The sequence below is a fragment of the Armigeres subalbatus genome, unplaced genomic scaffold (assembly GCF_024139115.2).
Source record: "Armigeres subalbatus isolate Guangzhou_Male unplaced genomic scaffold, GZ_Asu_2 Contig395, whole genome shotgun sequence".
NCBI lineage: Eukaryota > Metazoa > Arthropoda > Insecta > Diptera > Culicidae > Armigeres > Armigeres subalbatus.
This window is the reverse complement of record NW_026943146.1, coordinates 563,974-589,195: the sequence shown is the minus strand read 5'-3', so window position 1 is coordinate 589,195 and position 25,222 is coordinate 563,974. Positions and strand designations below refer to the sequence as shown.

General features: G+C 42.9%; 1 protein-coding gene across 3 annotated transcripts in view; it reads left to right on the top strand.

Annotated features, from left to right (window-relative positions):
* Positions 1-1,976: 1,976 nt before the first annotated feature.
* The window catches only part of LOC134204101 (uncharacterized), a 36,143-nt gene continuing 12,897 nt past the window's right edge, over positions 1,977-25,222 (top strand). Inside the window, exons 1-7 of one of the 3 annotated variants that reach the window (XM_062678928.1) lie at positions 1,977-2,109; positions 11,315-11,564; positions 22,252-22,484; positions 23,002-23,166; positions 23,230-23,651; positions 23,732-23,842; positions 23,916-24,068. In XM_062678928.1, the coding sequence (XP_062534912.1) occupies positions 11,497-11,564; positions 22,252-22,484; positions 23,002-23,166; positions 23,230-23,651; positions 23,732-23,842; positions 23,916-24,068 (1,152 nt within the window). In that variant the 5' untranslated portion in view covers positions 1,977-2,109; positions 11,315-11,496. Of the gene's footprint in view, positions 2,110-2,136; positions 2,321-11,314; positions 11,565-22,251; positions 22,485-23,001; positions 23,167-23,229; positions 23,652-23,731; positions 23,843-23,915; positions 24,069-25,222 lie in introns of those variants that run through there. The other 2 variants (XM_062678930.1, XM_062678927.1) reach the window with 2 other exon arrangements.

Here is a 25,222-nt window from a genome sequence, read left to right as displayed (position 1 = left end):
ATTAGAAACTATGAAAAATATGATAAAATAATATATAAATCAACAACGTGGACGGATTTCGAATCAAAGGATCAAAATCTGTACAGCTCTTGTTCATCTAAATATTTAAAATAAAGCAAACTATTCGACTAAACTACCACTGAAAATAATTAAATACGCACCTTGAGAAGCGATCCCTTTCATTTGTATTCCGCTTGGCAAGTCGCGCTTACTTTTGGTACAATTATGTTCTATACGCAAACAAATGGCGCCAGAAACTCCGTATTTGGTGGGTGGCGATTTGTTTTTGATTTGTGTTGTTTCAATTTTAAAGCCTACTTTTCATCTCAATGGCTTAAAACACTACTGTCAAGTATACGAGCATTGTAAATTAATTTTACCTTCATTTCATTTATATAGCTTACATCTAAACAGATAACTCTGAATCAACAATTTGACGCCACAATACACGGTTCGAGGCCGCATCTCTCCATCTTCCAATGCGCCCCACGCTCGCCAAGTCGTTCTGTACCTGGTCAGCCTACCTAGCTCGCTGCGCTCCACGCCGTCTGATACCTACCGGATCGGGGCGAACCCCATATTTGCAGGGTTGCTGTCTGGCATTCTTGCAACAGGCCCTGCCCATCGCACCCTTCCAGTTCGCCGTAGAGCTGGGCGAGCTCGTGATTCATTCTTCGCCGCCACACACCGTCTTTTTGCACACCGTCAAAGATGGTCCTAAGCACCTGTCCTCGAATACTTCGAGTGTTGGCAAGTCCTCCTCGACCATTATCTACCGAACTACCGGTCTTATCAGCGTTTTGTACAAGACACATTTGGTGTGGTGGAGAATTGTTTTGACCGCAGTTTCTTCTGTGGTCCGTAGTAGGCCCGACTTCCACAGATGATGCGCCTTCGTATTTCACGACTAATATTATTATCAGCCATTAGCAAGGATCCAAGGTAGACGAACTCATTAACCACCTCGAAGGTATCCCCGTCTATTGTAACTCTGCTTCCCAGTCGGGCCCTGTTGCGCTTGGTTCCGCCCACAAGCATGTACTTTGTCTTCGACGCATTCACCACCAGTCCAACTTTTGTTGATTCACTTTTCAGACGGGTGTAATGCTTTATTGGTCTTAAGTTTTTGGATGGCATCCTTAACTTCCCTCAACGAGGGGCTGTTTGGCTTCCACCGTCCGCTAAGCTGACGTAGTCATCTCTTCCGCTGCCTTGACTTTCACTGCCTGTACTCTCAGCGCCATTTAAATGTTCCTCGTAGTGCTGCTTTCACCTTTCGATCACCACACGTTTGTCCTTCAATATGCTCCCATCCCATCCCAACAACCCGAGCGAGATCGAAGTGGTTCGTCTAGTATTAAATAAATCACTTGTCATCGGACGAGTTCGTACAATTCCATTTAATTCCACCGCTTGATTGTACCTTAGACAGATACGTATTTCGATCTCAACAGTAAGGCCATCTCCAGTGTCTCGTAGTTGACTCGACTTGTACGAGACACTGAAGACGGGCTTGCTGTTGAGGTCGAAATACGTATCTGTCAAAGGTACAATCAAGTCGTGGAATTAAATGGAATTGTACGAACTCGTCTTATGACAAGTGAAGACATTCCACTGAAAGCTCAAATTAATTTTATTATAATTCAATAAATATTACGTCGATTGAGCAACAATCATTTTCATCAGGTTGTTGTTTAATAAGTACGAATGCTTGATTGATAACTTGGCTTGAAAATTTCGCATATAAAAACTGTGGAAGGTACTTGATGAATACTAAAATTTTCAAGTGACAAAGTCCAGAAATATTCATATCAAGCCTTTGAAACTCTATTTGCCAGAACTCTTTATAAATATTCGAATATTCCAGTGATACTTGGTGAATGGTCCGTAGAGCACATGTGTGGAACCCCCTGGCGTAGGTACTCAACTGCAAACAACTGACGGGCAATAATCAAGCACTGTATTGCTCTATAGAGCAGAAAGCAAACAGTTCTTCCCGTCCGTCGTCGTTCGCCAACGACATCGCGCACGAGAGTTTGTTAGCCCGCCTTCGATAAATCGTTGTTTTCGCTAAAGAAGCTGTAGTAGCTCTGAACAGCCAGCCAGTGGGTAGGTCTTGCAGAAGCGTGTTATCGTCGGGTGTTTGTGTGATTTAAGCACGTTTCGCGATCGAGTATCGTAAACATAATACTGGCCATCTTCGAATGCTAGAATTGACCTTGCAGTGTGCACTTTTGCAGTTGACTTCGCCACCGCCATCAATGTCGCCCGTTGTTCTCGTTGTCGCATTCCAGAGATAGGGTTAAGTGATTTTACGGTGGTATTTAAATAACGGAAGACCGGCTCATTATATTGCATGGCCAAGTTAATCATGTAGAAATTCGACCAAGTGCAAGTTTGATCAAGTGACATATGGAAACATGCGGAATTATCTGAATCCAATTAGGTGCCATGATTCTAATGCATAATGAAATATTTGTTGGAAACGGTTGCTCCAGATGATTTTTCCTCACATGCAAATGTCAAACAGCCAATTAACTTATCCAGTCAGCAAACATATTTGTTTTAGTTAGCTTCTCCAATCATTCCACTGGCATTTTTACTCATTGTCGTTGTGGTAACAACTTTGCTTTCGAGGCAATCGGTTAGTCAACCAAGGCTTACCACCAATTGAAGCGGATGTATTTATCCTAATTATTGGTTTCACATTTTACTTGCTTTTTAATATAATAATAGTTAGATATTTGAATTCCCACAATTGTGGCTATATTTGATAGGTTCATTGGCTTCTAGAAAAAACATTTTCTTACAACTGAATACTAATTTGGCATGTCATAACATGATCAAATATCTACATATTATCGAGTAAACGAATCCTTTACAGCACAGGCATTCCCCAATAGTACGTACCCTCGATAGTCATTAGGTCGTCGTGGCTTGCGGTCGACGGGTGGTGGAGAATACCAGCCAGAAAGTCGAGTGTTTTAATTGCTTTGTGTGTTAGCATAAGTGGGATCATACTCGATATTCCCCCTGAAGTATTGTTAAAGTGCTGGCCGGGAGGACAAGGACTAACGTAAAGGGTTTTGGTTTCAGTGGGTCGGGTAGACTTCCCATCCTCACACTCGAAAGAACGTACATCACAAAAAGTTTTTTTTGATCAATCTTCTGTTGGATTTACTTACAAATTTTAATCTGTTTAAGGAACAGACTATTTTATTGACAAATTATTTTGTTTGACAACATTTTTTTCTTTAAAGTAGTTCGTTCATATTTTGTGACCCTACAGAGAAGCCTTTCCGGATATCGTTCCGATATTGAAATATTGTATGCTAAATTTGATTTTACGCTGTATCTAATCGTTCAATTCTGTTCGTCGTAAGCTCGGTTTCGATTAGATGGATCTGATAGACGATCACTTGTAGGCGTACATATTGTGTACATATTGCTAACATGTGCAAGAAGTTTATTTATTCCTTCGGAATAAGACTTCTTCCAAAATCTGAAGTTTTTTCCGGAGATTATCTGGAGAACTCTAAGGAAGGATAATCATAAATCGAATTCTGTACGAATTCTTGGATGAAATCCTTCAGGAATCCTCGATGATCCTCGCTAAAAAATTCGAGGTGGAGATTCCAAACAAATAACCGGGAACTCTTCTAGCAATTTTTCTAAATATAAGCAGTAAGCATATGCGGTATTTCGAAAAATTTCGTTTCAGGTGGTTCGAAACGAAATTCCGCGGAATTTCGCGGAATTTGAGCTAGGCGAAATCTGATATCTAGATTTCGTTTCGTTTCGCAAAATTATAAATATTTCGCTAGAAAATGCTAGCTTTTAACGAAATTTAACGAAATTCCGCGGAATTTCGAAGCAAATTTAAACTTAAACCATACCGCCTCATATGGTCGTGTATTATCAACAATCTTGGTTGCGCCGCTGAACAAAACTTAATGAACAAATAACTCAATTCTATGTTATCTTTCAATATTCTATGTTATCTATCAGAGTGTAATCAGATATGAATCAGTTCAGTATGACTTTGTCAAAAAGGGAAAGCTGTGGTGCGGATTCCTACGGCCCTTGTGAAGTCTTTTTTAAAGCGACTCTTCTTATTAATGGTTAATTTCTTCACTTTCGCCTCGGCCTCAAACCAGGTTTAAGCGCATGGGTGAGCACCGCTTAAGAGTTAAGAAAGCCCTAAGGCAAAACAAAATGCAACACTTCACGTGCCAACAACAAATTATATCTTACTCTAGAATAAAAAGTTCTGAGGTTGAAGATACTACAACCAACAGTCAATATTCGGCAAATCATTGAAGATTAAAATAGATTTAAATAGATTTAATTTTAAATTTTGTCATATTTTTTGACTATTTGAACAATATTGATCGTGTTGCTGCTAGTCACGCTCCTGTAGTCCGGGAAATCGCGAACTAAAAAAATTCTGGCTTTCAGAGAAGAAATTTATTTAATCAGTGTGCGATCGATCGTGTTGATACTGGTCACGGCATCTAGTGCGGGAGAACACGAGCTGAAAAAACAATGTATGCATCGAAGATCACAAAATTATTTAGTGCAGAATCGATTGTGTTGTGTTGATTGTACTTATTAAACGAAGCACATTGCTTTCACGCTGGATTGATTTGAGACATGGTTTTCGTCTTCGAGTTTTCAAAATAACTTCGCTTATAATAAATAGTTAGTCACTTACCAAGGTAGCTTCACCTAAATTACTTGTCAACTAACAAACGATTCCTTTCCTGTGGTGCTCACAGAGATGCAGAGCATTCCTCGGTCTTTAATAACAATTAGTGTCAAACTAATTTTCCTTTCCTAATAGCAGTTCATCGAACTGATTGTACATGACTGTGGGTCTCCGAGCGGCAAGGGAATGCGGCAATTTATCACAGACTGCTTATTCTGTTACTACAACTCTATTGGTCGCAAAGCAGTTATTTGACTTTGAAAAAATGAAATCAGAATTGCGTACATAATGTAAACCCAATTCAATCAAATTTCCGCGGAAAAAAACTAAAATTTCATTTCGTTTCGTAAAATATCGAATTAAATGAACCTTGATTTCGTATCGTTTTGAAGCTTCGAAAGTAAATCTATATTTCGTTTCGCTTCGTTTCGGATCAACAAAGATATTTCAAATATCGTTTCGTTTCGTTAGAAAAAAAGTGTGTTATCGCATACCCTTAATAAGCAGCAACTCTTATCGGAAAATCTACAAAAGTTTAATCTACATTCTTCCGCGAGTTCTTCCAGGAATTCAATGGATTATGTTTCATAATGATGTTATAAAGTTGAGTTATTTATAATGTTTATAACTGCATTTGTTAGAAAAACTTTTGACTCAATATCACTGCATCATATAAATATGTTATTCTATCTTACGGAATATTTATATTTATAGAATATTATATCTATAGCGGAATATTCCCTCGAATTGATATTTAAGAAATATTTTGAAAATTCCTTCGGATTTCCTCGGGAAATTCCTCCGGATTTCCTCGGGAAATTCCTCCGGATTTCCTCGGGAAATTCCTCCGGATTTCCTCGGGAAATTCCTCCGGATTTCCTCGGGAAATTCCTCCGGATTTCCTCGGGAAATTCCTCCGGATTTCCTCGGGAAATTCCTCCGGATTTCCTCGAAATTCCTCCGATTTCCTCCGAAATTCCTCCGGATTTCCTCGGGAAATTCCTCCGGATTTCCTCGGGAAATTCCTCCGGATTTCCTCGGGAAATTCCTCCGGATTTCCTCGGGAAATTCCTCCGGATGTCCTCGGGAAATTCCTCCGGATGTCCTCGGGAAATTCCTCCGGATTTCCTCCGGATTTCCTCGGGAAATTCCTCCGGATTTCCTCGGGAAATTCCTCCGGATTTCCTCGGGAAATTCCTCCGGATTTCCTCGGGAAATTCCTCCGGATTTCCTCGGGAAATTCCTCCGGATTTCCTCGGGAAATTCCTCCGGATTTCCTCGGGAAATTCCTCCGGATTTCCTCGGGAAATTCCTCCGGATATCCTCGGGAAATTCCTCCCGAATTTCCTCGGAAATTCCTCCGGATTTCCTCGAAATTCCTCCGGATTTCTCGGGAAATTCTCCGGATTTCCTCGGGAAATTCTCCGGATTTCCTCGGGAAATTCCTCCGGATTTCCTCGAAATTCCTCCGATTTCCTCGGGAAATTCCTCCGGATTTCCTCGGGAAATTCCTCCGGATTTCCTCGAAATTCCTCCGGATTTCCTCGGAAATTCTCCGGATTTCCTCGAGAAATTCCTCCAGATTTCCTCGGGAAATTCCTCCAGATTTCCTCGGGAAATTCCTCCAGATTTCCTCGGGAAATTCCTCCAGATTTCCTCGGGAAATTCCTCCAGATTTCCTCGGGAAATTCCTCCAGATTTCCTCGGGAAATTCCTCCAGATTTCCTCGGGAAATTCCTCCAGATTTCCTCGGGAAATTCCTCCAGATTTCCTCGGGAAATTCCTCCAGATTTCCTCGGGAAATTCCTCCAGATTTCCTCGGGAAATTCCTCCGGATTTCCTCGGGAAATTCCTCCGGATTTCCTCGGGAAATTCCTCCGGATTTCCTCGGAAATTCCTCCGGATTTCCTCGAAATTCCTCCGGATTTCCTCGGAAATTCCTCCAGATTTCCTCGGGAAATTCCTCCGGATTTCCTCGGGAAATTCCTCCGGATTTCCTCGGGAAATTCCTCCGGATTTCCTCGGGAAATTCCTCCGGATTTCCTCGGGAAATTCCTCCGGATTTCCTCGGGAAATTCCTCCGGATTTCCTCGGGAAATTCCTCCGGATTTCCTCGGGAAATTCCTCCGGATTTCCTCGGGAAATTCCTCCGGATTTCCTCGGGAAATTCCTCCGGATTTCCTCGGGAAATTCCTCCGGATTTCCTCGGGAAATTCCTCCGGATTTCCGGATTTCCTTCGGATTTCCTAAGGGAAATTCCTTCGGATTTCCTAAGGGAAATTCCTTCGGATTTCCTAAGGGAAATTCCTTCGGATTTCCTAAGGGAAATTCCTTCGGATTTCCTAAGGGAAATTCCTTCGGATTTCCTAAGGGAAATTCCTTCGGATTTCCTAAGGGAAATTCCTTCGGATTTCCTAAGGGAAATTCCTTCGGATTTCCTAAGGGAAATTCCTTCGGATTTCCTAAGGGAAATTCCTTCGATTTCTAAGGAAATTCCTTCGGATTTCTAAGGAAATTCCTTCGATTTCTAAGGGAAATTCCTTCGATTTCCTAAGGAAATTCCTTCGATTTCCTAAGGAAATTCTTCGATTTCTAAGGAAATTCCTTCGATTTCTAAGGAAATTCCTTCGATTTCCTAAGAAATTCCTTCGATTTCTAAGGAAATTCCTTCGATTTCTAAGGGAAATTCCTTCGATTTCCTAAGGAAATTCCTTCGATTTCTAAGGGAAATTCCTTCGGATTTCTAAGGGAAATTCCTTCGATTTCTAAGGGAAATTCCTTCGATTTCTAAGGGAAATTCTTCGATTTCTAAGGGAAATTCCTTCGGATTTCCTAAGGGAAATTCCTTCGATTTCTAAGGAAATTCCTTCGATTTCCTAAGGAAATTCCTTCGATTTCTAAGGAAATTCTTCGATTTCTAAGGAAATTCCTTCGATTTCCTAAGGAAATTCCTTCGATTTCTAAGGAAATTCCTTCGATTTCTAAGGAAATTCCTTCGGATTTCCTAAAGGAAATTCCTTCGATTTCTAAGGGAAATTCCTTCGGATTTCCTAAGGAAATTCCTTCGATTTCTAAGGAAATTCCTTCGATTTCTAAGGAAATTCCTTCGATTTCTAAGGAAATTCCTTCGGATTTCCTAAGGGAAATTCCTTCGGATTTCCTAAGGGAAATTCCTTCGGATTTCCTAAGGGAAATTCCTTCGGATTTCCTAAGGGAAATTCCTTCGGATTTCCTAAGGGAAATTCCTTCGGATTTCCTAAGGGAAATTCCTTCGGATTTCCTAAGGGAAATTCCTTCGGATTTCCTAAGGGAAATTCCTTCGGATTTCCTAAGGGAAATTCCTTCGGATTTCCTAAGGGAAATTCCTTCGGATTTCCTAAGGGAAATTCCTTCGGATTTCCTAAGGGAAATTCCTTCGGATTTCCTAAGGGAAATTCCTTCACTACTAAAAATCCACACATATTTATTGGCAAAAATCCATAGATTTAACTTATGATGTATATCAGCGCACACATAACCATTCTTCACGCGAACTACTAATAAAATATATGTCCAAATAAACTTTATGTGTGGTCTCGAATTAGCAATTATTTAATTTATGTGTGGTTCTATATCGATTATATTAGAGTGGAGCTATTGCAAAAATTTATAACGGCGACACATATATCATATATAGATATTTTTGGCAGTGTTCGGATTTCCTAAGGGAAATTCCTTCGGATTTCCTAAGGGAAATTCCTTCGGATTTCCTATGGGAAATTCCTTCGGATTTCCTATGGGAAATTCCTTCGGATTTCCTAAGGGAAATTCCTTCGGATTTCCTAAGGGAAATTCCTTCGGATTTCCTAAGGGAAATTCCTTCGAATTTCCAAGGAAATTCCTTCGATTTCTAAGGAAATTCCTTCGATTTCCTGAGGGAAATTCCTTCGATTTCTGAGGGAAATTCCTTCGGATTTCCAAAGGGAAATTCCTTCGGATTTCCAAAGGGAAATTCCTTCGGATTTCCAAAGGGAAATTCCTTCGGATTTCTAAGGGAAATTCCTTCGATTTCTAAGGAAATTCCTTCGGATTTCTAAGGAAATTCCTTCGATTTCTAAGGAAATTCCTTCGGATTTCTAAGGAAATTCCTTCGATTTCTAAGGGAAATTCCTTCGGATTTCTAAGGAAATTCCTTCGATTTCTAAGGAAATTCCTTCGGATTTCCTAAGGGAAATTCCTTCGGATTTCCAAGGGAAATTCCTTCGGATTTCCTAAGGGAAATTCCTTCGGATTTCTAAGGAAATTCCTTCGATTTCTAAGGAAATTCCTTCGGATTTCCTAAGGAAATTCCTTCGATTTCTAAGGGAAATTCCTTCGGATTTCTAAGGAAATTCCTTCGGATTTCTAAGGAAATTCCTTCGGATTTCTAAGGAAATTCCTTCGATTTCCTAAGGAAATTCCTTCGGATTTCTAAGGGAAATTCCTTCGGATTTCTAAGGAAATTCCTTCGGATTTCTAAGGAAATTCCTTCGATTTCCTAAGGAAATTCCTTCGATTTCCTAAGGGAAATTCCTTCGATTTCTAAGGAAATTCCTTCGATTTCTAAGGGAAATTCCTTCGATTTCCTAAGGAAATTCCTTCGGATTTCCAAAGGGAAATTCCTTCGGATTTCCTAAGGGAAATTCCTTCGGATTTCCTAAGGGAAATTCCTTCGGATTTCCTAAGGGAAATTCCTTCGGATTTCCTAAGGGAAATTCCTTCGGATTTCCTAAGGGAAATTCCTTCGGATTTCCTAAGGGAAATTCCTTCGGATTTCCTAAGGGAAATTCCTTCGGATTTCCTAAGGGAAATTCCTTCGGATTTCCTAAGGGAAATTCCTTCGGATTTCCTCGGGAAATTCCTTCGGATTTCCTCGGGAAATTCCTTCGGATTTCCTCGGGAAATTTTTTCGGATTTTTTCGGGAAATTCCTTCGGATTTGCTCGTGAAATTCCTTCGGATTTCTTCGGGAAATTCCTTCGGATTTCCTCGGAAATTTCTTTGGACTTCATCGGGAAATTGCAACAAGATGCATAATTAGGGTTTTGTTTCCATACTTGCTTTGGAATTTCGTCGGCTGATTTTCGAAAATTTTAGGTTTAAAAAGTTATATGAATTTTGGACAAATTGTGCAACTTTAAATCAAATTTCAACATGCTTTCAAATAAGTATGTATCCTGTCAAACATCTCAAGCTCAATACTTATTATGCTTCAAATGAGCCTTGAACATTACAAATCGGACATACCAGAGAAATATGAGTGAAACGATATCGAGATATAGAGCATTGAGATGTAGAGAGTCGATTGTAGATTAAAAAACTAGCGCATCTGCTTTTTGTTTCTTTTATCTTGATACGATGAATACAAAAGCTGTGTAGTTAAGAAACAGTAACCCTTTCTCAATTCTATATTTTTCTTAGTTTATTTTTACTTGAATAGTGACCCCATATGGTGCAAACATTTAATACGGTATACTAAACATTCGACCGAGGCATAACATCAATAAATAAAGCCACGATAAGCTGAGCAAAGTAAGCCCTCAGCATACATGACCGGATAATTGATCATACTCACGATACGATGTGTTGACAACGACGACGCCCCATCGATAGCGAGAGATGTGACGTCACCATGAAGGACACAGATACAAATTTTCCCTTGATTTATTGGGGTGGAAGGAGTAGTAGGGTGATTGTGGTTTAAACAAGCATATAGGTAAAACTTGTAGCTCTATGTCCATGTGACGTTGAAATGATGGAAATGCATCGAACACCGTCGTTTGGACAAATGTGGCGAAAGCTCCCTTTTGGGTACTATTGAATTAGTAAAGTTCTAATTAAACAGCATTGTTACAAATCAAATCTCGACGAGCTAGTGCTGATTCAACAACAGATTAGGTCTTTTAGTAAATATAGTTAATTATGCTTCACCTAACACTAACAATAGATTGGGTTTCCTCGTGGAATGTAGGAAATTTCCAAGCATATTAGTATTGCACCAGATTCCCCCAACGAGATTGATACATTTAAAGGGCACGATGAGATAGCCTATGGGACGGGGACAACTAATTGTCGTGTCTGGACGGCAGCGTGGCCATGGTTGACGGTGGGTGACGACGCGCCTGTCGTCCTCGCTGCTGGGGGGAAGTGCTTCAGGATCAAAGTGAATGTTCCAATGATGGGACCGTGAAACGTACGGGAGCGAGAGAACCTTTGTGAGCGATATCATCAGTGGAATATCCATCCTATGTAGGTACTTGCGAAGAGGGCTCGCCGTATGGCTGTGTGAAGTGTTGTGTTATCTGGTGTTGCAGCGTTAGTGCTCCATCTGGAGCGGATCGATGAAGCGGAAAATTGAGCGAAGTGCCGAAGAAATAAATGATGACCATAAAGGAAGTTGGGCCCGGTGCTGTGAAGTGGTCCGGAAGAGAAGAAAGCTACCGTGCGGCTCCACACGAAAAAACATACTCGGTGATTGCAGCCAGTTTATTGACGCGCTTCCCGACTGAACGTGCTTGCCTTGCGGAAAATTTGTTTAGGAAAATTCAGATTCTAATCTGTTTATTTTTTTCTTCTTTCTGGTTTGCAGATGCGTGTATTCAGATTAAAATTGGTACGGAAATGTGACAGGGTGGGCAATGATAGTGATTAAGGTGAAGATCAAAAAGTGTGGTAGTTGCGCATAGTTGCGATTGTTGGAAGAGAAGCTTCTAAAGTTACGGCAGATCGGCGGTTGCAAGAAAAAGTTGGTAAAGGAACTGTCGCCACAAAATGGGAAACTATTGCAGTTCGGGTCAAACCAAGAAGGATAAGGATAATTCCTCGGAGAAGTCAGAAGAGTAAGTATTATTTCCTTGATAAAAAATTGTGTTTTCCTTTTCCTTAAAAATTTGTTTTCCTTATCTTCCATAAAAATTATAATTTCTATAAATACTAGCAAGCTAGAAGTGGCTATCCCATGACAATTCAGAGACACTTATCAACACTGTGAGATTATATTAAAGACACCTATATTTTGTAATTGCTCCCGGAAGCTGAAGCTTTAACAGTTTATCACTTTCATATTTTATAGAAGTCGAATGGAAAGTGAGAGGAGGTCAATATTTGTAATGATATAAATCTCACGACCATCCTTCTGCAGAAGGAAGCTTAATAACTACATACAGAAGTATTCCACTCCACATGAAACAACACTCATTGAATTATTTTGAGAATTCTTTTTCGAATAAGTCCTTGATCTCCTCTGCAAAGTTGTTCGTAAAGAATGTTATCATTATTTCCTTAATCGTTTATTATAAAATGTAATAAGAAAAATACACGATAGAGCTTTCTTCAGATAGATTCCATTATTCTCATAATTTTGCATTTATTTACAGCAATTAAAGAATATATTAATTTTCCAATAGGAACCATTGGGATGAAATGTTTTGTCAATATTTCTAGAATGCCAATTTTCAATAGCAAAAAGCTAGACCGTATTCTCCGTCGAATGCAATCTGTTGCAAATCGAATACTGCCAAGTATCAAATTGTATTATAAATTTTAAACACAACACACTTAATTAAAAATCTTATTTTCAATTTATTATAAAAATAATTGAAATTTTCAAAATTAAGGGCAATATCAATTTATCTTTGTCCGACACTGTTTTTAGTGCTGTCAAACATTCAGTTTCGTTCAAAAACTCATATTCAACACATATGTAACCGTAAATATCAATCCTAAGAGTGAACTGTTGTTGCACAGTCGTAAATCGTTTTTGATGCATACCAAAAGTTATTACAGTTGCAACTCAAAACAACAACTACTGTGGAGTTTGAATTTATTTTTATAAATTTCGTGCCAGCGTGTGTGAGGTATCATTCAGTAAAATCCCGAGTAGCACACTTGTCACTGCGACTCATATGCGATCAAATCCAGTCACATTGGAGTTGCTGCAACAAAATCGATCAGAACAGTGCTACTAGGGTATCGAATGGTGTCTGTACTTGATTTGGTAATTTATTTGTGAAAACTTAATCTTATCATAACAATAATTTGAGTATACTGGAAGCCATGCTAACGTTAGCATCAATCAACTGGTTTATACCGTCCACGAACTAGCTGGTATTGAATTCTTATCTCCAAACAACGCCAGGCTGAGCAACGGATAAATTGATACCCAAAGAAAACCGAATGATTGGAGGAAAACAACTAGTGAATAGCCACCCGGACTGCCTTCTATAGTGATGCGGACGCCGAGGACCAGGTCGGCTTGGGGGCATGATTTCGCGTACGCTCCTATAAATTATCGTTCATTGGTGTTTTCCATCAACGGACGAAATGCAAATGAATATTTTATATCACTCCTCTATTTGTTTATTTATCTTATCCAGCTTATAATGGGCGAATACGTACGCACACGGTGGGTTGACGTCAAGATTGTTTTTCCACGTTTGCTACCGACCGATGCGATCGACCGACCGTGGATTGATGGACATAGGCGTGAAAGGGCATAACATGACTGTCAGGTGCTATATCATGGTTTGCGTTGAACGGTGTTTAGCTGATAAAAAGTCGTATCCACTTGATGTTATCTGACTATTGGGTTATTTTAGCAATTGGATATGGTAGCTGGCAATGAATATTGATTGACTGGCTCGTGGACAACCAAACGGGTTTTCATCAATTTGTTTGAATATTTAGGATTTTTCAAACACTAAAAAATCATGGAATTTACATGTGACAGAATCGTTGATGCACTTATTTATTCAAATTTGATTCATAACAAAACTTAAATTTACATTAGTTTTCATGTGTCTTTGGAAGAATTGTCATAGGTATCGTAAATTTACATGAACTTGTAAAGGGATTAAAATTCAGGCAGTCAGTAGTCAGATCGTTTGGCAGGTTGGCGGTTTGAAAAACTTTATCGATGTCGGTGCATTGCAGCTTGTTTTAGTATTCTCATCAGTGTTCCACAAATATTAAACCCAAGCAGCACAAATCATACCAATTTGGTTGCAGCAACTCCAATGTGACCAAATTTGGTTGCATACCAGTAACAGAAGCTTTTATACAACAAGTGTGTTACTCGGAAAACATTCGACATATAAACGATTTAGTGTTGCTGTTTTATGTTGCAAACCACAAAACCATCTTGGAAACCACGTGCTTTTTGCCGAAATTTTTCAAGAGTACGAGTTGAGCACGTAACCGTCATCCCATAACACGCATATGGGGTGAAACAATGACAGATAATTTATTCACTTATGCTGAGCAATCGACTTAAATTTCTGTACAAACATTATTACGGTAGATTTGGAAATGGGAGTAGAAAAACATATGGTGAATTTGAAATTCACCACGGGTACAAATGTATAATCACAAATCAACAAAGCCACAAATTGGCCATCTTCTAAACCACGTGCTTTTTCTAGTGATTTTTCAAGAGCACAAATTGAGAGAACCACAACGCCCATGAGGATGAAACATTCGTAGATCGTCTCCTTACTCATGCTAAACAATCGACTTTAATTTCAGCATTGTACGAAAATTATTACGCTAGATTTGAATGTTTGATAATAGGAGTAGAAACTCGTGTGGTGAATTTAAAATTCACCACATGGCTTGATTGTATAATCACCTTATCGCGTCATGCTGGGCTCTGGCGTGGTGGACCTGTTTTCGCGAGCAACTCGTGGGACCAAAATGGAAAACCAAGTCAATTCTTCAATTAGTGGTAGTAGTGTAGGCGACAACCCCTTCGCAAGAGGTGGGTTCTTCAGGTATCCGCCTAGGAGGCCAGAGGCAATAGTCAGCAGCTCACTGCGCAGCGCCAGCGTGGGTCACTTAACCATCTCCCAGGCTCCGCCGGTAGAGGTTATAGACGGCCCATGGCTTGTGAAAGCGATGAACCGCAAACGCGATGGGCTTTCGGGCTTCGAGGTGGCGACGGAACAGCTGGACGCCATCATCGACTTTGCGTCATCGAAGCATAATATCAGTAAGGAACTCAAAAGGAGCTTGCTGAAACTTTCGAAAGTCGTTGTTGGACGCCAAGCTGGAAACGGCGGTCGGGACGGCCAAGTGCGAACCCGTGAAATCTGTGGAGTCGAGGTCTACCCAGACTGAGGCCCAAGAATTTGCGGATTTGGGCAAGGTCTAATCGACCGAGGGCGTGCCAGCGAAGACGGTAGTGCCAAAGTCTACCCAGACTGAGGCTCAAGTATTCGCGGGCACGTCGGGGGTGACTGCTCTAACGGAGCAGACACAAAAACGGGGGAGACAGTCTCCAGGGGATGAGCTCCCTGGGGGCGCTCCAAAACGCGGAGGGTTACTACCCCGAACAAGGGTAGTGGGGCTGGGAAGCTGAACCCCGGCCAGGTACCTCCAAAACCGGGGGAGGAAGGACCTGGAAAGGTCCGTCCACCCAGGAAAGACGGTGGTAAGGGGTTACGGCAGGCTGAGAGCTCTCAGCCGCCCCAGACCAGGAAAATAGAGGGGGATGACGCCTCTTGGACCCTGGTCAAGAACAAGAGGAAACCGAAGACGTCAAGGGCCGAAAAGAAGGCCCAGGCGAATGAGGGTAGCAAGAAGTCTAGGGTAGGCGCCAATCGCTCCAGGGGCGATGCACTAGTCATCAAAACGGACGAGGCTAAGTACTCGGACGTCTTGAAGGCGATGAGGAGTGACGTCAAGCTCGGTGAACTCGGTGCCAACGTACGTCGACTAAGACGTTCCCGGATGGGCGAGATGATCCTCGAGCTAAAGCGGGGCGTCTCGCAAAAGGGCGTCGCCTACAAGAAGTTGGTGGAGGAAGTCCTAGGCGAGACGGTCAAGGTGAGGGCACTCACGACGGAGGTGAATCTAAGGGTTAAAGACCTGGACGAGATCACCGAAGTCGAAGAGCTCGTCACGGCACTGCGGCGACAGTGTGAAGTGGAGGCGTCCACCGCAGCCGTTCGGCTACGGAAAGGTCCAGCAGGGACACAGGTAGCATTGGTTCGGCTACCTGCAGCGGACGCCTCCAAGGTAGTCAAGTTAGGGAGCGTCAAGGTGGGGTGATCGGTATGCCCTGTGGGCATATACGAGCAACCCGAAGTTTGCTTCAAGTGCCTGGAACCGGGACACAAGCAATGGGACTGCAAAGGCCCTGACAGAAGCAAGCTCTGTCGACGCTGCGGATTGGAGGGACATAAGGCACAATGCTGCATGAACTTTCCCAACTGTTTGATCTGTTCCAGCAAAGCTGCGAACAGCAAGCACCCCATGGGGGGTTCGAAGTGCCCGGCGTTTAAGCGTGTTGCAAAATCACAGTGCAGGTAACGCAGCTAAACCTGAACCACTGTGATGCAGCCCAGCAACTGCTGTGTCAGACAGTTGCTGAATAGGGAACGGATATCGCCATCATAGCAGATCCTTACAGGGTACCCGCCAGGAACGGTAATTGGGTCACCGATGGGTCTAAAATGGCGGCGATATGGACAACGGGGAAATACCCAGTCCAAGAGTTGGTGTCTTCGACACACGAGGGCTTCGTCATTGCCAAAATCAACGGGGTCTTCTTCTGCAGCTGCTATGCGCCTCCTCGATGGTCGATCGAGCAGTTCGGTCGAATGCTAGATTGTTTGACGGCTAACTTGATGGGGCGTAGGCCGGTGGTGATAGCAGGGGACTTCAACGCTTGGGCCGTGGAATGGGGAAGCCGATCCACGAATCAACGGGGGCAGATCCTGCTGGAATCACTGGCCATGTTGGATGTGGACTTGGCTAATGTCGGTACCAAAAGTACCTACAGCTGGAACGGGTCCGAGTCGATAATCGACGTCACGTTCTGGAGCCCTGGCCAAACGAGTAGTTCGAACTGGAGGGTAGATGATGGCTACACTCACAGCGACCACCTGGCGGTTCGCTACAGTATCGACTATACGACCAGCATTCAGCGGACGGAAGAAGGGGCGAGGCCTAGCCCTCGTATGTGGAAGACATCATACTTCGACGACGAGGTGTTTAAGGAAGCGCTCCGCCGCGAGCACAATACTCTCGGTCTGAGCGGCGAACAACTGGTAACAGTACTTTCGTGTGCATGCGATGCCACCATGCCTAAGAAAGTCCACCCTAGGAATGGGAGGCCACCGGCTTACTGGTGGACTCAAGCAATTGCGAACCTGGGCCGCGCCTGCCTACGGGTAAGGAGGTGGATGCAGCGAGCACATACAGAAGAGGAGCGTGTTAAACGACGGGTGGTGTTCGTGGCTGCTAGAGCCGCTCTGAAGACTGAGATTAGATCAAGCAAAAAAGCCTGCTTCGAGGGCCTGTGTCAAAGTGCCAACGCGAATCCATGGGGTGACGCCTATAGGGTCGTAATGGCCAAGACACGTGGGGCGATGGCCCCTACAGAGCGGTCTCCAGAGATGCTGGAGAGGATCATCGCGGAGCTCTTCCCACGTCACGACCCAAGTCCCTGGCCTCCCTTTGTGGAGCTGCCAGGGGCCAGGGTGGCCGACGAGAGAAGAGTAACTGTGGCGGAACTTGCGGGGATTGCACAGTCCCTTAGTGTAGGTAAGGCGCCAGGACCGGATGGTATTCCGAACCTGGCCATCAAAGCGGTCATTGCTGAGGCTCCCGAGATGTTCAGATCTGTCATGCAAAGATTCCTGGACGAGGGAGTCTTCCCTGAAGCATGGAAAAGGCAGAGCTTGGACCTATTGCCAAAGGCGGGAAAACTACCGGGGGATCCGTCGGCATATAGATCAATATGCCTGCTTGATACGACGGGGAAGGTGCTCGAGAAGATCATCCTCAACAGGTTGTTGATACGCACGGAGGGTGCGGATGGTCTATCGAGCAACTAGTTTGGCTTCCGAAAGAGTAAGTCGACTGTAGACGCTATCTTGTCGGTTACCAAACTGTGTGCTGGCGAATAGGCCCTATCGTAGAAAGGTCAATTTGGGGTGCACGAGGCATCAGTCGTGCAGAGGGAAGCAGGCGCGGAGTCGATCCTTCCCACCTTCCGAGGACATAGGGCGTGGTAAGGCCACCTGGAAAGCCGGCAATGCGCTGGCACGATACCATGGTGTTCTTCACGCAGCTAACCTCGAGGGTGCGTTATGCACTGGCCCCCCTTTGAAGCATTACTTTCTGGTTGTACCGAAGGGACGATGGGCTTGGCGGCAATGGAAACGGTTTAGCGGGTCGGGGATGCAGTCCTGCCTCCCTCGTTTGCTGTTGGAGGTGGCCCCTGACCCCGCACTTCCTGGACAACCCAGGATGTCTGTTGAGCAGATTCCCCCTCCATTGCTTAGGAAAAAAAAACACTCAATTCCTAGCAGTGAAAACTAAAAATGCTAAAAGCTACCTTAAGGTAGCCTCACACCTTGGGAATTTGATCCGCGGATTTTTCCCCATGCATTTTTGCATATGCGATGTTTTCGGGATTTGGGCAAGGAAAATCAAAATCCCGGCCCCCTTTAAAATGCACGGGGACCAAATTCCGGCGGAAAATTTTCCCGAGGTGTAAGGCAGCCTTTAAGGCTACATTACACCTCGGGAAAATATTCCGCCGGATTTTGGTCCCCGTGCATTTTAAATGGGGTCAGGATTTTGGTTTTCCGTGCCCAAATCCCGAAAACATCGCATATGTAAAAAGGCATGGGAAAAATACCGCGAACCAAATTCCCAAGGTGTGGGGCTACCTTAAAGGCTACTAAATTGCCTCAATGCATTTAAACTAACGCAAAACGCAATCATGAATCCTGGTGTTAGCTGGGACGCTAAACAGCCCTGACACGACGGCCCTCCGACGAGACAGGAGGTTTGCGCAGGCCCAATAAGCCGCCTTTAAAAACAACCATTACGAACGACATAGAAGATAATACGACTCGATACAATCAGCAACGACCTAAGCGACACGATTGGAAGCTTGGAACATGGAACTACAAGTCGCTAGGTTTCGCAGGTTGCGTCAGGATAATCTACGATGAATTACATCCCCGCAACATCGACGTTGTAGCGCTGCAGGAAATCTGCTGGACAGGACAGAAAGTGTGGAAAAGCGGCCATCGAGCGGCTACCTTCTACCAAAGCTGTGGCACCACCAACGAGCTGGGAACCGGCTTCATAGTGCTGGGAAAGATGCGCCAACGCCTGATTGGGTGGCAGCCAATCAACGCAAGGATGTGCAAGCTGTGGATAAAACTACTGTGGATTTTTCAACTATAGCATCATCAGCACTCATCAGCACATGCACAGCCCACACGAAGGGAGACCCGATGACGAGAAAGAAGCGTTCTATGCACAGCTGGAGCAGACATACGATGGATACCCACTGCAGGACGTCAAAATCGTCATCGGTGACATGAACACTCAGGTAGGAAGGGAGGAAATGTATAGACCGGTCATCGGAGCGGATAGTTTGCATACAGTTTCGCACGACAACGGCCAACAATGCATACACTTTGCAGCCTCCTGCGGAATGGTAGTACGAAGCACTTTCTTCCCCCGCAAGAATATCCACAAGGCCACATGGAAATCACCTAATCAAGAAACGGAAAATCAAATCGAGCACCTTCTAATCGACGGTAAATTCTTCTCCGACATCACGAACGTCCGCACTTACCGCAGTGCGAATATTGAATCCGACCACTACCTCGTTGCAGTATGCCTGCTCTCAAAACTCTCGACGGTGTACAACACGCGTCGAAGTCGGACGCCGCGGCTTAATATTGGGCGGCTACAAGACGGTAGACTAGCTCAAGAATACGCGCAGCAGCTGGAAGTGGCACTCCCAACGGAAGAGCAACTAGGCGCAGCGTCTCTTGAAGATGGCTGGAGATATATTCGATCCGCCATTGGTAGCACCGCACCCGCTGCACTTGGCACGGTGCCCCCGGATCAGAGAAACGACTGGTATGACGGCAAATGTGAGCAGTTAGTAGAAGAGAAGAATGCAGCATGGGCGAGATTGCTGCAACACCGCACGAGGGCGAACGAGGCACGATATAAACAAGCGCGGAACAGACAAAACTCGATTTTCCGGAGGAAAAAGCGTCAGCAGGAAGATCGAGACCGCGAAGAGACGGAGCAACTGTACCGCGCTAATAACACACGAAAGTTCTATGAGAAGTTGAACCGTTCACGTAAGGGCCACGTGCCACAGCCTGACATGTGTAAGGACATAAACGGGAACCTTCTTACGAACGAGCGTGAGGTGATCCAAAGGTGGCGGCAACACTACGAAGAGCACCTGAATGGCGATGTGGCGGACGAAGATGGCGGTATGGTGATGGACCTAGGGGAACGCGCGCAGGACATAATTCTACCGGCTCCGGATCTCCAGGAAATCCAGGAGGAGATTGGCCGGCTGAAAAACAACAAGCCCCTGGAGTTGAACAACTACCAGAAATGCCCACTTATCATCTATTCATCGATTTCAAAGCCGCATATGATACAATCGATCGGGACCAGCTATGGCAGCTAATGCACGAAAACGGATTTCTGGATAAACTGATACGGTTGATCAAGGCGACGATGGATCGGGTGATGTGCGTAGTTTGAGTTTCAGGGGCATTCTAGAGTCCCTTCGAAATGCGCAGAGGGTTACGGCAAGGTGATGGTCTTTCGTAGCTGCTATTCAACATCGATTTGGAAGGGGTAATACGAAGGGCAGGGATCGACACGAGTGGTTTCGGCGACGAAGTTAAGGCACGTTACTTTGAGAGGATGGAAGAAGGCTACATCAGACTGAAAAGCGAAGCTAAACGGATTGGACTAGTCATCAACACGTCGAAGACCAAGTACATGATAGGAAGAGGCTCAAGAGAGGTCAATGTAAGCCACCCACCACGAGTTTGTATTGGTGGTGACGAAATCGAGGTGGTTGAAGAATTCGTGTACTTGGGCTGACTGGTGACCTCCGATAACGATACCAGCAGATAAATTCGGAGACGCATCATGGCAAGAAATTGTACGTTCTTTGAACTCCGCAAAACGCTCCTATTGAATAGAATTCGCCGCCGTATCAAACTGACTATCTACAAAATCCTTATTAGACCGGGTAGTCCTCTACGGACACGAGACCTGGGCGATGCTCGTGGAGGACTAACGCGCACTGGGAGCTTTCAAAAGGAAAGTGTGGCGTACCATCTATGATGGGCAGATGGCGGATGGTACGCGAATGAACCACGAGTTGCATCAGCTGTTGTGAGAACCATCCATTGTTTACAACGCGAAAATCGGAAGACTTCGGTGGGCCGGGCACGTAGCCAGAACGTCGAACTGTAATCCAGTGATAATGGTTCTCGACATTGATCCGACGGGAACAAGAAGGCAAGGCAAGGTGGATCGATCAGGTAAAGGACGATTTGCGGACACTCCGCAGATCTAATGATGAAAGACCCTGTCTTCTAAGTATGCGATAACAATTTTACTGAGCTAGCGTTTTATTAGTCTCAGGTGCCACGTGGTACCTTATAGGAATTCGGAGGAAAATATTTTCAAGTTGAAATTCGAAAAATTCCAAAAACAATCCCTGTGGAAATTTGCTGGCATTTTACTATAAAAATTCCATTGAATTTCCCCTTAAGATATGTGAAAGAATTTCCATACGAAAATTCTATCGAATTCTTCATTGGGAACTCGAAACAATTCCCAGTGCAAATTCAAACGAATTCCCCTTACAATTTTGAAGGAATTTTTTTCTGGAATTCAGAAGGATTTGCTTTGTGGAAAGTTGATGTCTTTTCGTGGTGGAAATTCGAAAGGGATTCCATTGTGAATTTTCGAGAAAATTTTCCTGTGGAAATACGAACTAATTCTCATGTTGAAATTCGTGGCTATATTTGCTACCTAGTTGCACTCCAGATGAATTTGAGCCATGAATAGTTTGAAATTTAAATTTGAGAACAGATTTTCTTACGAACAGATCGTAATTTTCGAGTTTCGTCTGCCTTAACGCAATTAACGCGTTTTTTAAAGTACAAAGGATACGCGAAAACCGCGAGAAATAGATTTTCGTTGAGTTTGATTTACGCGGTAGAGTGATAGACACGTGTTGACGCGATCATACCATTATTGGAAATCAGTTGATTTTTTGCTTATTTTAAAAGGCGAAGAAAAAATCTTTAGTAAGTATGTGGGAATTTTTCAACTAAAAGAAATATACCACATCAGCTGGACCATGCTCCCCCCTTTAGACCGGGAATCTAGTTACGCCTATGAATCTCAAGTGTTATTTTTATTATTTTCCCCAAAAATTTCTTCGAATTTCCGCTGGAAATCTTCTCTAATTTCAACAGGAAAATTCCTTTAAAGTTTCAAAATTCGATTTGCTTATGGAAGTTCTGAAAAATTGACCCTGGAATTCAAAAGAATTTTCAATTGAAATTGGGTGTATTTTTCTCCTTTCTTGGAAAATGTTCTAGAAGCTCATTTGGAAACATGAAAAATACACTAATTTGCTTATATATGTTAGTCAACCATTATTCTATAGAACTTTATTAAACTATTACTAATGTACCTTTACTTTTGTTCTCCACTAACTTTCAGATCGCCCTCATATCAGCTGGCCGAAAAGGGTAAACCCAAATCCAACGATGCAAAAGAAGCTCCTCTGGCAGCACCGGAAGTTACCTCCGACGGTTCCGGCACAGGGCCCGTTTCGAACAACTCAACTGCCAGCGCTGCGATTGGATCCGCTCCAGTAGCGGCCGGTGGCCCAACCGAAGCAAGCAGGGCGCAATTGAAGTCACTGCAGAATGTTCAATCGGTGACACTCTCTGGTAAGTTGATAATATTACACTATGTTTTAAAATGTTCGAAAATGATATTAAATTTGCGAAACATAATCCACGTGTCTTGGTGGGACTCGAACCCAGTAGGAGTTTCATCAAGCAAGGGTATTCTTTTTCGCAAATTTAATATGAATTATGTACTCGAGACATGTGCATATGCACAGCAAAATTATTCTCAGACAGACCCATCACAGACAGCACCAAAACCCAAATAATCAATTCCAACGTGAATCTTTTGTACTATACACTGGTGACACTAGATGTATGGGTTACAGCTGTTTACGGCTGAGCTATCTTTGTTTGAACAATTACAGAATTACCTACTTTACATTTTGTCGCCATACCAAACTATAATGCAATCAATTTATTAAAATCCGTTGTAGATCATTCAACTTTGTGCCTGCTGGCTTGAAATAGTATCACGTCATCCATTCTATCAGCCACTGCTAGCTACAACCATGTTAATTGATTTCCTTTTTATATGGTTTCCATCTATTTTCGGCAGATTCAACATCTAACAGTCCCATGGCTGCTACACCACCATGCGATATCCTGTCGGTTCAGCAAAATCTTCCCCAGAACCTGACACCGTTGTACGGGAAACCAGCTGCTAGTCGCCGTACGGATAAATATAAGAAGATTGTTCTCTACATTCTGGCGGCCGATGATGGTTGGTTGAACCGGCTGTTTCAATTTAATAACTTTTGTAATCCAATTCCTTATCATCCCGCAGGGTATCAAGCGGAGAAAACTGTGCTGCGGGAAGTCTTCAAGGGTTTGAATCAGAAGTGCCAAAGTCGTGGTTTTGAGTTGCATGTTTCCGATCTGCACGTACTGCAAGCCAGGGGCAACAGTTTCAACGTGACAAACTGGCTCAGCGGTCCGCTGGAGGCTCAAGGGGGGCACGATCTGGCGGCAAACTGCTTGGCGGAAATCGCTCGCCAATCGTGCGATTCCTATTTGATTCCGATTTTGTTTCTGAGTTCCACTTTGGGCGACCCGTTGCTGCCGCTGACTATCGAAAATCAAGACTTTACTACGGTGCTACAGACGGCCGAGTTGAGCGCACCGGACCGCGCCATTCTGGAGAAGTGGTATACATTGGACGACAAGTCACAGCCAGCGTGCTACCGTTTGAATGCCAAAAATAACTCGGTAAGTGATTTATCGCCGAAATGTGCTCTTATAGCATTACTTTTTATTATGAACGGTGACATTGTTTTATGTGATTTCAGAATCTAACGGCAGAAGAATCGGAGAAGGAGCTCTCTACGTTGCTGAAAATTTTAATAGACGTCTTCTCCAAAGAGCTGCGAGATTCCTATCTGACTACGGTTGTTGAGCAGGTGCGACTTATTTACGTGATTTATTTACATTCGTTTTAAGATTCAGCAATAAAAGTATTACATTATCTTTTAGGAAATCAACAACACCGTTCTCATCAATCAGGAACTCTCTAAGCGATGTCTTTGGATTCAAAATTCCATCCCACCGTTGAAAGTCACGGAAAATTCCTCATCCGTAGAAGCAGAAATGGTTCGCAGATTGACCAACACACAAAACGATTTGAAGGTGGGTGAATTCAAATATCATACAAATCAATAGATGACGGCTGTGATTCACACCTCAGAAATTATTGGATTAGGGTTGCATTTACATTAGATTAGAACTTCCTCTTGGATTGGCGTTAGATAGAATTCAAATTGGATTTGAATTTATTTTGTTTTAAATTTGAATTTGATTTGGATTGGATTTAAATTACGTAAGGATTGGATTTCGATTAGATTGTGATACGATTTGGATTGGATTCGAAATGAATCTGGGTTGGATTTGAATTGGATAGTGAATGGATTCGGATTGGTTCTGAATTTGATTTGGATTGGACTAGGATTGGATTTTAATTATATTTGGATTAGATTTTGATTGGATTTTAATTGGATTGGATTTGGATTGAGTATGGATTGGATTTAGATTGGATTTGAATAGGATTTGGATTTGGATTGCACTTGGATTGGGTTTGGAATGGATTAATATTGGTTTGGATTTGATTGGATTTGGATAGTATTTGGATTTGCATTGGGATTGGTATGAATTTGGATTTGAATTGGATTGGGATTATATTGGATTTGGATTGTAATTGGATTGGATTTGAATTTGGATCGGATTGGGTTTGGATTGGATTTGGACTGGAAGTGGATTGGATTTGGATCCAATCCAAATGGATTAGATTTGGTTTGTATTCGGATCGGATTTTGGATTGGATTCAGATTGGATTTGTATTGGATATTGATTGGATTTGAATTGAATTTGGATTGGATTTGGATTGGAATGGATGTGGATTGGATTTGGATTGGATTTGGATTGAATTGGATGTAGATTGGATTTGGATTGGATTTGAATTGGATTGGAATTGAGATTGGATGGATTTGGATTTGAATTGAATTGGATTGTATTCGAATTGGATTTGGATTGGATTTGGACTGGATGTGGATTGAATTTGGATTGGATTTAGATTGAATTTTAATTAGATTTGGATTGGATTTGAATTGGATTTGGATTGAGTTTGGATTGAATTTGGATTGGATTTAGACTGGTTTTTAATTGGATTTGGATTGAATTTGAATTGGATTTGTATTTGAATTTGGATTGGATGTGGATTGTAATCGGATTGGGTAAATCGGATTGGATTCAGATTGAATTGGGATTGAATTGGATTTGGATTTAGA